The 13654-nt window shown below is 36.6% G+C and overlaps 1 protein-coding gene across 4 annotated transcripts in view; it reads left to right on the plus strand.

The window, feature by feature from the left end:
- Positions 1 to 13654, plus strand: part of LOC114025898 (G kinase-anchoring protein 1) — a 62121-nt gene that overhangs the window by 25098 nt on the left and 23369 nt on the right. For 3 of the 4 annotated variants that reach the window (XM_027839413.1, XM_027839415.1, XM_027839417.1), the window contains 2 exons: positions 4381 to 4458; positions 7048 to 7180. In XM_027839413.1, coding sequence (XP_027695214.1) covers positions 4381 to 4458; positions 7048 to 7180 — 211 coding nt within the window. The remainder of the gene's footprint in view (positions 1 to 4380; positions 4459 to 7047; positions 7181 to 13654) is intronic. The other variant, XM_027839416.1, reaches the window with a different exon arrangement.

Below are 13654 nucleotides of genomic sequence, written 5' to 3' on the forward strand. Positions count from 1 at the left end.
AAATGGCAACAGGCAGTTGATTACAAATGTGTGTCTATGCATGTATACATTTTCTGGCAAGCAGTATTAATTTGTGTACTTTTGTACAGGAAAGGGCAAGTGCAAAAATTGGAAAAAATATATACTTTTACACATTATAGAAAGAATAATAGCAACCATAAATCATTAAAAGAATTGTGGCGGCCGTAGTTGAGTAGTTGCTGCCACATAAGCATACATCTCTCTTCTGTGCCTGCTTGATAATTTATAGTCAGTAGATTGAATAAAATTATATTTGTAGTCTCTATCAAGGAATCTTTAATGATTAATATATGCCTGGGAAATTGATTGTTGAGGAACTTAATAATAAAGGTGCATTTTGTGATATAATATGTCAAATCCTTTTTTTAAACAACAAGCAGCAGACAGTGGGATTTTGTAGTCTTTGTACATTTTGGTCAGTTTGGGAATTATGAAGTTATCTGCTGTGGAAAATTAATTTGTAAAAGTCTGTATTTCTCATACTTTGAAGGATACCTTTGATATAGATATAGAATTGCCATAAAATTTTTGTAGAGCTGAGAAAATAGGTATCTTTTCCTCTTTTGTATCCCTGAATGCCCTCAAAATGTGTTCCCTTTCTGTACATATTACACCACATATGCTTGGGTTACTCAACTGCTTTTCTCATCTTTGTCATTTTAAGACAGTCAATACTATTAGTGTTTCCAATAGACACATTGAACAGAAGTGCTGAATACTACATGAAATAACAGAAGCATAATAGCCTGCTAAGCAGGACTCACATCTTGTTAAATTAGCTTCCTTAAAACTTTGAGTACAGTAAAGATTCATCTTGGAGTGCAAATTAATGCAGTTGGGTTGCATTTGTGAAGGAGTTGGCATCTTCAAAAGGTTTAAGAAAGTAACTACTTAAATTCCCTTAGAAATCTTACCGGTATAGTCCTTTCTTGTTCTTGAATTGACATGCTAAAATGAACAGATTTTACAAATCATTGAACAGAGGGAGCATCAATGTAAGCATGCAGTTTTAAAATTGTGCTTCAGTATATGCTATGTCTAAAATAACTGGATCAGAATTATTGCTTAACAGATCATGTTATAAAATACAAAGATCCCTAAGGAAACTTCAAATTATATAAGTATCATTCTTCTATTATATATAATTTATGTAGTATAAGCAAAAAGATTTATAAAAATAATGCCTCCCTCAGGAATTTCTCAAATTCCCAATATTTCCCCATATCTACGTGCATGAGTGGAGGCAGTTTTAATTTTTTGCATCGACAGTGTTAAATGCTATGAATTATTATTGATAATGAGGAATGAGAAAGGGATAATTTTGAAGCTGTAATCAAAGCCATTTAGTGCTAGTTTAAAAATAGAAAAGTAGATCAGTGGAGCAGACTAGATAAATAAGAACCAGAAGCAATTAAAAGTAGAAGTCTGCTGTTTGATAAACCCAAGAATATTAAAATTTTGGGTGGAAGGTTTGACAGAAGCTGCTGAGAAAACTAGAAAGCAGTTTAACAGAAATTAGGTTTAGACCATGTATCATAATAAGCTCCATAAGCATGTACAACCTAAATAATGGTTACATCATATTTTTTAACAGAAAACTCAAGGAGGTACCTTTTACACCTATAACTTGAGGTAGAATTTGTAACCAGTTGGGGTGATAAAATATTGTATAAAATACAGAGTAGACAGTTTGAGTTATTTAAAAGGCTTTTTTTTTTTTTGTTAACAAAAGCAGTGTAGGTAGAATAAGAAGAGAAACTATCAACTGAAATGGGGGAGGGGGTTGAATCTTTGCATTAAGTATCAATAATAAGTCTGGTATCCAAAATATTGACACAAATGTAGACAATTAAGAGCCATTCTCTAATAAGAGGTCAAAGGATATGAACTAGATGCAAATTATTTGTGACCTTATGAAAACATCCTCCAAATTACTAATAATAAGAAATAGATATTAAAACAATCCTTCTCACAACTAACAAATTGGCAAAGCTGGAAAGAACCAGGAATAGTGTTGGAAAGGCTATGGGAATATATATTAATATATTGCTGGAGCTAAAATTGGGCTGTTATTTTGGGGAAAAGTTTGGAAGTATTTAAGAAAAGTCAAAAAGGGTTCATACCCTTTCACCCAGTAATTCGCTCACTAGTGAGCATGTACTCCAAGGATATCAAAGACAGAAGGAGAGATCCAATAGGTCACAATATTCATAACACTTTCTGTGGTAGCAAAGTACTGGAAACAGTGGATACCCATTAATTTGCGAATGACTGAACAAAATGATGTAAGAGTAATAGACAATTATACAGTATGAAATGATGAATAAGAAGAATTTTAGAGAAACAAGGGTAGTTCTTTGTGAACTGGTAACAGGGAAATGTAAGCGAAACCCAAAGAACAATATACACAATGACTACAGTAATATAAGTGGGAAAAAAACACTAAAAGGAAGCCAAACTGAGTAATTATACAATCTGATAATGGTTCAGAGAGAATAGTTAATAAAACATCTCTCTCCTTTCCGCAGAGAGGCAAAGACTAAGGAGGACAGACTATTGCATATGTTGTCAGAATATACAGATTACTTTCATTTAACTTTTTCTTTGTTATGAGGGAGAATTTATTTCTGGAGTTAATGGTAGTGAGGCAGTATATACCCAGAAATTTACTAAGATGTGGACATAGAAGTCTTATAAATTACTATATTTAAGAGCATTAGAAAAGGAGGCAGCTATGATGGAGTGGTGAACATGCTGAGCATGGAGTCAGGAGAACTAGATTCATATCCTGACTGACATTTTATAATCTGTATGATCTTGGGAAGGTAAATTCAACCCTCCGAGTCTCAGTTTCTTTGTAAATGGTGGTGATGATAGTTACACTACCTACTTAACAGGGTTGTTATGAAAAAAATTACTTTGAAATCCTTAACTGTAGAAATATGTTTGGGAACAATCTGGCAAGGAAGTTAATCACAGGCGATAGAGCCACAAAGGAGCATTAGAAATCATCTGGTCCAAATTTCTCATTTTAGGGATAAGAAAACTAAGGTCCAGAGGTTGGGACTTGCCCAAGGCTACACAGATATTCAGTAGAAGAGCTGGGATTACTACATACAGTTTTAGTAAAGAGAATGAAGGAAAGAGTGTAAAAAGTCCAATATATATTGAGCTCTAAGGAATTATAGAGGTAGTATGAGAGAATCACTTTCTGTATTAGATATATTCCTTAAAAATTTCTGTGCATGTTTGACACTTACTAGCTGTGTGACCTTAGGGAAGTCACTTGACCTTGACTGCCTCACGAAAAAGCAAAAAAAAAAAATTCCCGTGACTGAGATAAATACGCCTTGGACAACATAAAAACTGCTCTCTTGAATTATTTTAAGCAGTGTTTTGTATCCCCCACTACAGTCTTATTCTTATGCCTTGTAATGGGTGTAAAAGGGACTACTCATTGTCAAAGATATGCTAGTGAATTATAGTTTCTAGAAGATAATGGCCTATAGATATATGTCTCTTGCTTGTAGACCCCTGTACCCAAGTTCAGATGGGATTATCATCAAAGGGGTGATTACTGGGTGTTTTTTTTTCTGCAGTAAATGGCTAAAGACGGTGTTAGGATGTGGTAGAGTTGTGATCTGTGTTTGTAGATGAAGAAAATATCCACAATTATTCAGTTGCAGGTCTTTTGAGATAATATGCTATGTAATAAAGCTTAATAGTATCATAAATTTAGGGCTAGGAGAGGTGTGAGAGGTCATCTCATTCAGGTGAGGAAACAAACTGAGAGAAATGAAATGACCTGCCCAGGTCACAGATTAATTAAGCCAGAGGCAGGTTGTTCTCCTCTCTGTCTGTGTCATATAACCTAATCATCCTTGCTTTGAACAAAGGGTTTATTTCTAGGCTTTCTGGTTTGTTGTTTTAAATGTAATAAAGAGGTCAGGACTGTATAGCAAATTATTGATAGCCAAGGGGGGAAAGCAGATAACAAATTTGGAAGATTTTTTTTCCTTGATCAGTTTTCTTTGATAAAATAAAGGTACTTGTATTTTAGTCACATTGATTAATTAGTATAATCTTCTTGGGACAATTCTCCTCTGCTCTGTTTTTTTCCTCCCCTTACGCTTAACCTATTTGCTTCCTAATCTTGCACACATTTACCCTTTTTTTATACATTTATTATAGTGCCATGCAAATTGTAAGCATTAAATAAATGTTGGATTTACCTGGGCATTTGTTACATCGTACACATGCATATCATATATTATACACGTACGTTGAACATATTGTACAGTTTATAATGTTACTATTGACATTTGACTTAATCATAAGTCTCTCTTTCCTTACCTTCAGTTGACATCTGAAATGTTTGAAGCTGATCTTGAAAAGGCATTGTTGCTAAGCAAACTAGAATATGAAGAACACAAAAAGGTATTTACATTAATTCAGCTGCAGATTTTAGAAATGCATGTCTAATATTAAAGCGTTGGCCATCAGATTCTTAAGTTGAACTTTAAAATTTTGAGTCAGTTCTTTTATAACAAACTATTGTAGATGTTCTCATTCCTCCTAAGATGTTTAGAGAGAATGAAAAAAGGATGAATTGAACATTGTCTGTTTCTTTCAACATTGTTATTTTTAAATGAAGAAAAGAAATCTTTTACTTTTTTTTAAACTTTGTCTGCATTTTTAAATGAAGATGCGAAGTACTACACAATCAGTTTAATATAGGGACTTTAGAAAAGAGGGGAACCTTCTCTGCTGATGACCCCTTTAATTTGCAGTTAACAAAGGGCAAAGGAAACCATTTCTGACATTTTTGCCTTTGGGGCTCAGAATTTATAACTCTCACTGATCTTTAATATTAGACACTGTGTAGAGATGCTTCTTAGAGCTAATTTTTTTAAAGGAAGCTTTTAATGTGTACAGAAGTATTTTTAAAAAGAAGATTATTACTGATCAGCTTTGCTTAAATTAGAAAAAAATGCATTTCTCATTAAGTTGACCTAATTCTTCTAGGTTTTTTTTTTAAGGTTACCTTTATAAGTTTTTCTTTGAATACAGTTGACCTCCTAATAGCTTAGGGGGGCTTCTTATCCATTGCTTTTGCTGCTTGCTCTCCTTCTTACTTGCTTTTTTTTTTTTTTAATCCATTTACCTGCCCGTTCATCCTTGTATCCAGGACTAGGAAAAGAGGAAATTAAGTTCAATATAGATGATTTTTCTCTTTGGCATTTTAGAGAAAAAGGTTAAAGCTAGTAGTAAAAATGAAATTTGTTAAAAAAAAAATTTCTACTTTCATTTTCCTATCCTTTGTCCTACTAAATGTATTTACTGTAATACTTTTTGTAACTTTGATATTCAAATCTATGAAACATTTGCTAAAATAACACGAATAAGCTACTATAGCAATTTAAAATAGACTCAGATTTCCCTGAAAAGCTTCTAACTCCAATTAAGAAATAGAATTGGTAGAATATTGATTTCTTACTTTTAGATGAATAACTAAACATTGAAGTTGAAGCCTTAATTGTGTCATATGTGTGTGTTTATATATATATATATATATATAAAATATGTATTTCGTATACTAGTGAGTAAATGAATCTATAAAATATGGTCTTCCTAAGTCATTTTCATGATAGAACTGTAGGTCCAGTACTCAAATTCAGTGTTTGTAGTATGTGTAATAAGCTTTGCAGTAAAGGTCTCATTTATTGATGGCAGTGGATTTTGATAGGTAAGATGACAGTAAGGAAGGCAGTTTTTTAAGCAACAACTAGTTCAAAAGACTCAGCCATTAATTTTATAGAACTTACTATAAAAATGCATCTATATTTTATTGATTTGGGTGTTCCTGTATATGTACTGTTCCTATATACAGTTCCGGTATATCACAATCCATGTATGCTTATCCATTCTGTATGTCTTCTCCATATCCTTCCGTAAGTTCTCCGCAAAGGGTCTGCCCAATATGATGGAGGCTTTTCTTAATTTTTTGGTTTTATTTTTAAATTTAAACTACTTTTTTATTATAAACTTAATAAGTATTCACAAATGTGAACATTTCCACATACAATGAGAAACAAAAAGGATTGCATGTGAAACAGAAGTTTTGTTAACACAGTTTGAGATTTTTAAAAAGTGTTTATTAAATTTAATGCAACAAATCCATCCTTTTGGTGTTCTCCTCTGAACTTCTTTTACTTTTCTTGTGTATGTTTTTCATGTTTTATTGATGTTCTTCACTATATGTATTTTTTTGCATCTCTGTCACTACCCACTAATTCATCCATCTTCCCCAAAAGGAGCTTTTACCTGTAGCAAATAAGTGTATTCAAGCTAAGTGATGTTTGATAATGTATGTCTTGGGGTAGGTAGGTAGTGTAGTGGATGGATCACCAGCCCTAGAGTCAAGAGGACTTAAGTTCAAATCCGACTTCAGACAATTGTGACCCTCGGCAAGTCACTTAACCCAGATTGCTTCAAAAAAAAAAAAAGAAAGAAAGAAAGAAAAAAGATAATGTATGTCTCATTCTGTGCTCCCTGGCCATCACCTTTCTTCCAGAAAATGAGTGGTATGCTTCATCATCATTAGCCTTCTGAAGTCATGATTGGTCATTATATTGGTCAAAGGCCAGTATTCTTTTGAAATTGTTTTTCTTTACATTATTATAGTCATTGTGTAAATTGTTCTTTTGCCTTCCTCACTTTATCTTGATATTGAAGAAATCAATGAATGATTCATGCTGTCTACCTGTTTCTCCTTTAAGACACTGTATCAAGAAAAATACTTTTCTTTTATGCCAAATAATGCTTTGTGATTTTGGAGGATACTTTTTTTTTTCAGACAATGTATTTAAAAAAAACAATAACATTGTTGGAGTAGGAAAATTTATCTTGCAGTATTTTTCTTTCTCTTGGGAATGTAGGACTTTAGTGATAACCTAATTACAAATTGATGAATTGAATTTGAAAAGTAAAATTAGTGCATTTGTTTTTGTGCTTAATCCATCTCAGGAATATGAAAATGTTGAAAATGCTTCACCTCAATCAAAAGGTATGAATAAAAAAGAAAAAAGAAAGAATCATCAGGGGAAAGACAAACCACTCACAGTGTCACTGAAAGACTTTCAGTCGGAAGCAAATATAGGTATGCATTGTTTTATGTGAATTAAACATTCAGCGTTCAAAGTCTTGGTATTTTTAATTTCTTCTATGATTATTATATACTCTCCTGGATTACCCCAAAATATGAATTTTGTTTTCATATGAACTATTTACATTTTAGAAAACCAGTTTCCATATAAGCTAAAACCGATTTTGAAGTATTCAAATAATTTTAGTATTTATTTAAAAACAAGATGCTTTAATACATAATAGTATTTTTTTAAGTCTTTGATCTGTTCTCTTAAAAACCTTATTAAATGAAATTGAATAATGTGTTTATAAAATTTAATCTTGAGATATGTTTGTTTTTTTAATATTGAAACATGTTGCACTAGCCCAAAACAACTGTTAAATATTTCATCTTTGCTTATCAACTTCTTCCTGAAGTTGTCTTGGGATAGAACATACTAAGATAGCTAGTTTTAGAATAGAACTTACTAATAAAATCTCGTATGATATACCACCTTAATAGTGCTTAACTTTTGGCTAGTGAGTACAGAGGGTAATTGTATCACCCATTGTGGTTTTTAAGTCAAACCGAAAAAACCACATTATTTTTAATACAGGAAGTGGTAAACCCAGCATGAAAAAGATACTAGCAAATGTATTGTATTTATAAATAGAGAAATTTATTTATCTACTATTAACCTAGTCTTAAAACACAAGCATTTGTTCTGGCCTTGCTTATAATGTCACAGCAATAAACTCAGGGAAAAAATGTAGGATATTTCATAATATACCAGACTTCTAGTAAAAAGCATTATTTGCAGGCAGCACTCTGCTTGGGTGCTGAGGAAGGTACATCCCTCAAGGGGCATATAATCTGAGCATAATAAACCAGCACAGAGCAGTATGCCTCACAATATGCTGTGGTAAGTTCATTTGACAATTATAAAGCAAAGTTTTATGTGAATTTAAAGGTACATGGAAGAGGTCATTACCACCTAGGTGCTTCAACTAATTAACAAGCATTTATAAGGTGTTCACTGTGTGCCAGCACTGTAATAAGTGCTGATAGTGTAAATAAAGTAAAAAGTAGGGTCCCTGCCCTGAGGAACCTCATATTCTAAGGGAGGACACAACATATAAGCCGTTGTGTACATACAAGACATATCCAATGTAAATAGGAGATAATTCCAGAGAGAAGGCACCAGCAGGAGGCAAGGGAGGAAGGAAGACCAGGAAAGGCCTTTTGGAAAAAGTGGGGTTTGAGCTGAGTCTTAAAGGAAGTAAAAAATTCCAGGAAGCAGAGGTGAGGAGAAAGAGCGTTCCAAACATGGGGGACAGCCAGTGAAAAGGTACATAGTTGGGAGGTGAAGTGTCATGGGCAGGGAAGGCCGGTGTCCTTGGATCTTAGAATCTGTGGATTGGGGAGTAAAGAGTTAAAAGATTGGAATTGTACGAAAGGGCCAGGTTATGAAGGGCTTTGAATGCAGAGGATTTTTTATTTGGTCTTCAAAGTAGTATGATGCCAATAGAGTCTATTGAGTAAGTGGTGGGGGTAAGGTAAAGGGTTAATATTATTAGAATTGAGTTTGGGAGCTCATTTTGGCAGCTGAGGATGCCCTAGAATGGGAACTTGAGACGAGGAGACCAATCATCAGGCTGTTTCATTAGTTCAAACTTAAGGTAATGAGAACCTGCACCAGGGTGGTGGCTGTATAAGTGGAGAGAAAATAATGTATAGGAAGAATATTGTAGACACAACAAGACTTGGTGATAGATTAGATATGTCAAGTGAGTATGAGAGGATGATGCCTAGTTCGCCAGCCTGGGTCCCTGTGAAAGGTAATGATGCCCTCCACAGTAAATAAGGAAATTTGAAAGAGGGCACATTTTGTGGAAAAAATATTTGGTTCTGTGTTGGGCATGTTGAGTGATTATGCCTATGGAATATCCATTTCAGGATGTCAGAGAGAGTTGGTAATGTGAGACTTGAGGTCAGGGATGGTTATATATCTCTGAAAATCATCTGCTTAGATGTAATAATTGAGCTTGTGGGAACTGATGAGATCACCAAGGTAAAGAGAATAGGGCACGGGACAGAGCATTGAGAGACACATAGGGAAGATCTATGGGATGATAGCTAGCAGATACACAGTAGTCAGTCAGTAATCATTTATTAAGCAACTGCTATGTGCCAGGTAGGGCAGCTAGGTGACCCAGTGGACAGAGTGTTAGGTCTGGAGTCAGGAAAACTTGAGTTCAGATCCAGCCTCACTTACTAGCTCTGTGACCCTGGACAAGTCACTTAACCCTGTTTGTCTCAGTTTCCTCCTCTGTAAAGTGAGCTGGAGAAGGAAATGACAAACTACTTCCAGTATCTTTGTCAAGAAAACCCCAAATAGGGTCACGAAGAATTGATCATGACCAAAAAACATGTGCCAGGCACTGTGCTAGTAAGAACTGAGGATACAAAAAGAAGCAAAACACAGCCCCTGCTCTCCAAGAGCTCACAATCTAATAGAGAAGATAAAAGCAATAGAATTTCTTCAAATAAGTTACGTGTAGAATAAATAGGAAGGAAGGCATTAGAAATAAACAGGATTGGGAAAGGCTTCCTGTAGAAGATAAGATTTTAATTGGGACTTGAAGAAAGTCAAGGAAGCCAGTAGGCAGAGATGAGGAGTGAGAGCATTGCAAGCATGGGAGACAGAGAAATTTGCCAGGAGCTGAGAGTTGGAATATTTTGTTTATGGAACAGCAAGGGCTACAGTTTCACTGGAAAGGGAAGTTGGGGCAGGGGAAACATAATGAGTTTCATTTTGGACATGCTTAGTTTTAAATGTCTTCTAGACATCCATTTTGAGATGTCTGAAAGGCACGTGATGTGAGATTGGAGATCAGAAGAGTGATTAGGACAGGATAGGTAGGTTTGAAAATAATTAGCCCACAGATGGTAATTAAATTCATAGCAGTCAATGAGATCACCAAATGAAGTAGCATAGAAGGAGAAAAGAAAAGGGCCCAGTACAGAACCCTGAGGGATGCCTCTGGTTAGAAGGCATGCCTTGGATGAGGATCCAACAAAGGAGACAGAAGGAGTGGTCAGATAGGTAGGAGAACCAGGAGAAAGTGCTATCTGAAAAACCTAGAGAGAAGAGAGTATCACAGAGAGTGATCAACATTGTCAAAGGCTAGAGAGGCAAAGAAAAATTGAGGACTGAGAAAAGATCATTGGATTTGGCAACTAAGAAATCATTGGTAACTGGAAAGAATTGGTGGAATGATAATGTCAGAAGCCAGATTGTAAAAGGTTAAGAGAGTGAGAGAAGAGAAAGTAGAGGCACCTATGTAGATGGACTTTTCAGGGAGTTTAACTACAAAGGACAAAAGAGATAGAGGACAGCAGTTAGGAATAGAAGGACTAAGTGAATTTTTTGAGAATGAAAGAGACAAAGGCATGTTTGCAGGCAGTATGGAAGGAGCAAGTAAGACAGGAAGGATTGAAAATATCATTAGAGAGTGGGAATGACAAAGGATGCAGTCTATTGAAGGAGATGGGATGAGATAATTTGTACTAGTAGATGAGCTAGCCTTGGTAAGGAGTAAGGCCAGCTCGTTATATGAGACAGGAGTGAAGGAAGAGGGAGTATAGTAAGCACCTGATTGATATGGGATGAGGAAGAGGAGAGAAGAGATTTGGGGTTTTATTGGTAAAAATTTTTTCTGTGGAATATGGGAGAGGGAACCATGAGAGATTTGAAGATGGATGAAAAAATTTTGAAAAGCCACTATGGAGATTGGGATATTGATTTAATAAGGGAGGTGTAGTAGGATTGCTTAGCTACAGTGAGGGCCTAGTTGAGGTTGTCTATCATAAATTTGCAGACTCAAACGGAACACTTGTGTAATTTTCTGTACCTTCTTTCAGCAGCACCTGTGGGAGTGAAGTCCACAGATGTTGGGAGACACTCGATACTGAGGCTTGGCAATATGTGATCAGTGATACGTTAAGGGATCTAGAGAGTCAAGAAAAGATAACAATGTAGAGTTGCGCTGATTTACCAAGAGGTCAAAAAGGAGGAAGGAGGAGAAAGTAGCTAGTCCAGGCATGATGAGCTGGGAGAATTTTGGGGTGAAGGGATTGAAGGTCATGGTGTAGATAAAGGTCAGAGTTTGGTAAGGGAAGGCAGAAGGGAGAGGTGGAAAGCCAAGAGATTATGGTTAGATAAGAAGACTTCAGAATTATTGAATGTGAGGGGTGGTGCCTTTGTAGATGATAACAAGATTAAGGGTATGACTATCTTTGTGTGACTGAGGTTGGGTCTCCCGGAGGGGTAGGTCATGAGATGTGTGTAGATTGAAGAACTGAGTGGTTTGGGTGTTTGAGGGAAAGTGATCATGTATGTTGAATCAGCCCTGGTATGAGGGCAGGAATTGGGAAGGAGAGAAAAATTATGAATCCAGTACTAAACTCATTGAGGAAGGAACGGGAGTGACCTGGAGGTCGATAGACCACAGCTACTAGGATTTTGAATGGGTAATAGATATGAATATCATGAACTTAAAAAAAGAAGAGATTCCTGGTAACGTAGATAGTGGTAGAACCTAGAAATAGTATTGGGAAACAAGGAGTATTCCACGTTGCCTACCTCAACCAGTGAGCCCAGAGGAATGAGTAAAGGTGGAGCCAGGGAAAGCTGTGTCATCAGGGGGAAACTAGGTTTCAGTCATAGCTAGCAGATGGAAAGAATGGGAGAGGAAGAGAAGTAGGATAAAGTGAAGTTTGTTGCTTATTATATAGGCATTTCATGGGGCACAATGGAAGGGTGGGTAGTGTTTGGTTGTAATTTTGGGATGGGACTTCTGGATCACATTGAGCACTAAGATTGCGGACTAGACTTTTTCTCCAATCCCTGTGACCTCTCTAACTTCTCCAAAACAGAAATGATGCTCCAAGGATAAATTAACTTCAGCTGTTTAGGACACCCAGAATCCAAAAAGTTAAACCCAAAAAACCAGGAACTGACACTCACTTGATTGTGAGCTCACTAAGCATCCCTCCCCTATCTCCCCATGGTATTGGGATTGAAGCTTCACTAACAGACCCAAGGAAACTACACAGGCTTACAACAAAAACATCAAAATCCACCCTTACACTCTGGTTCCCCCTCCTCTTTCCAGTGCCATGGAGACCCAGGCTTCAGGCTATAGAGGTTTGCTCAGGCCTTGACAGCCATCTTGGTCTCAGCCCTTCAGTAACTAAAGCTTTCTGGGAACTGAAACCAGGAAATGCTAGCATTGTAAAGTACTACCAGTGCCTGGGAAATCAGGCTGTGATCTGCTGGTGCCTGACCAGAGAATTGAGAAACAGGAAATGGGACAGGTTAACAGAACAGGACATCACACACATGAGCGACTGTAGCAGTTCACCAAGTCTGAGAGAAAGAGCTCAGCATCCAACTGGGGCCAGTTCTGACCACCTGCAACTCATTTGGGGTACACACCTTGGTGTGTACTGTGAATTGTGTGAATGAACTGTGAATTGCCTAATGTGGGAGGATTCACTTTCTAGCCCGCAAGGAAACCACCACCAGAGGAAGTCAGAAACTGAGTGATGAGGAAAAGAAAAGGGGGGGAAGAGAGGGAGACTGAAAGTACTCAAGATTTTAGGAAGATCTTGACTATATAAACAGATAAATCAACAGGAAAAACAGTAACAACAGAAGAAATTATGGCCTCTAGACCTAGTAAAGAAGTTCAAGCATCTATGAATAAGTACTGCAAAATGAAGAAAAATGAGCAGATACTTGAAGAGACAGAAGACCGTGTGTAACATGAGAACATGGAACAACAACATGCTATTCATGAGTAGTTTAAAAGAGAAATGAGAATTATGAGAGCAGAATATATGTCCTACATAGCAAAAATAATGAGCAGAATAGAAAAACTTGAATTGTATCTTTACCAAAGGAACTTCAGGGTGGGAGGGTTAAGAGGAGTCGGAATAAGGAATTGCTTGGTAGGGGGTGGGGTTCAGACGATGACCTGTAGAGATTCAGAATCACTGGGCTTTATAGGGTATTACTCGGTGTAAGAAGATTCTTCATAGAGTCACAAGTCACTGCTCCTCAGGAGCCTGAAGACTGGACTGAGAGACAGTGGAACATAAGATAGAAGGCACACAAATCATCAGCTGAGAGGCCTCTTTCACTACTGAAGGCTGGAGATGAGGCAGAGAACTGTGCAGCAGAAGATGGGAGCCCATCTTCACTGATAACTCCTCTTTTTCTTCCCTCAAGTGACAACTGTAGGAGGAGAAGGAAGGCCTGAGTTCAAAGGGGCTGGTTGCTGTTCTTGTCACTGGAGGTTCTCTATATCTCGGTTGTGAGATCAGGGTGGCAGCAAGAAGTGGAAGTTGCCTTGTGCTGGCACAGATGGAAGTTATTCCTCTGGCCTTTAGCAGTTTTCACTTGGGACATGTGCAGCAGAAATGGAAGGCAAGAAGTCAGAA

Source organism: Vombatus ursinus, unplaced genomic scaffold (genome assembly GCF_900497805.2).
Source record: "Vombatus ursinus unplaced genomic scaffold, bare-nosed wombat genome assembly UNPS02014832.1, whole genome shotgun sequence".
Classification (NCBI taxonomy): Eukaryota; Metazoa; Chordata; class Mammalia; order Diprotodontia; family Vombatidae; genus Vombatus; species Vombatus ursinus.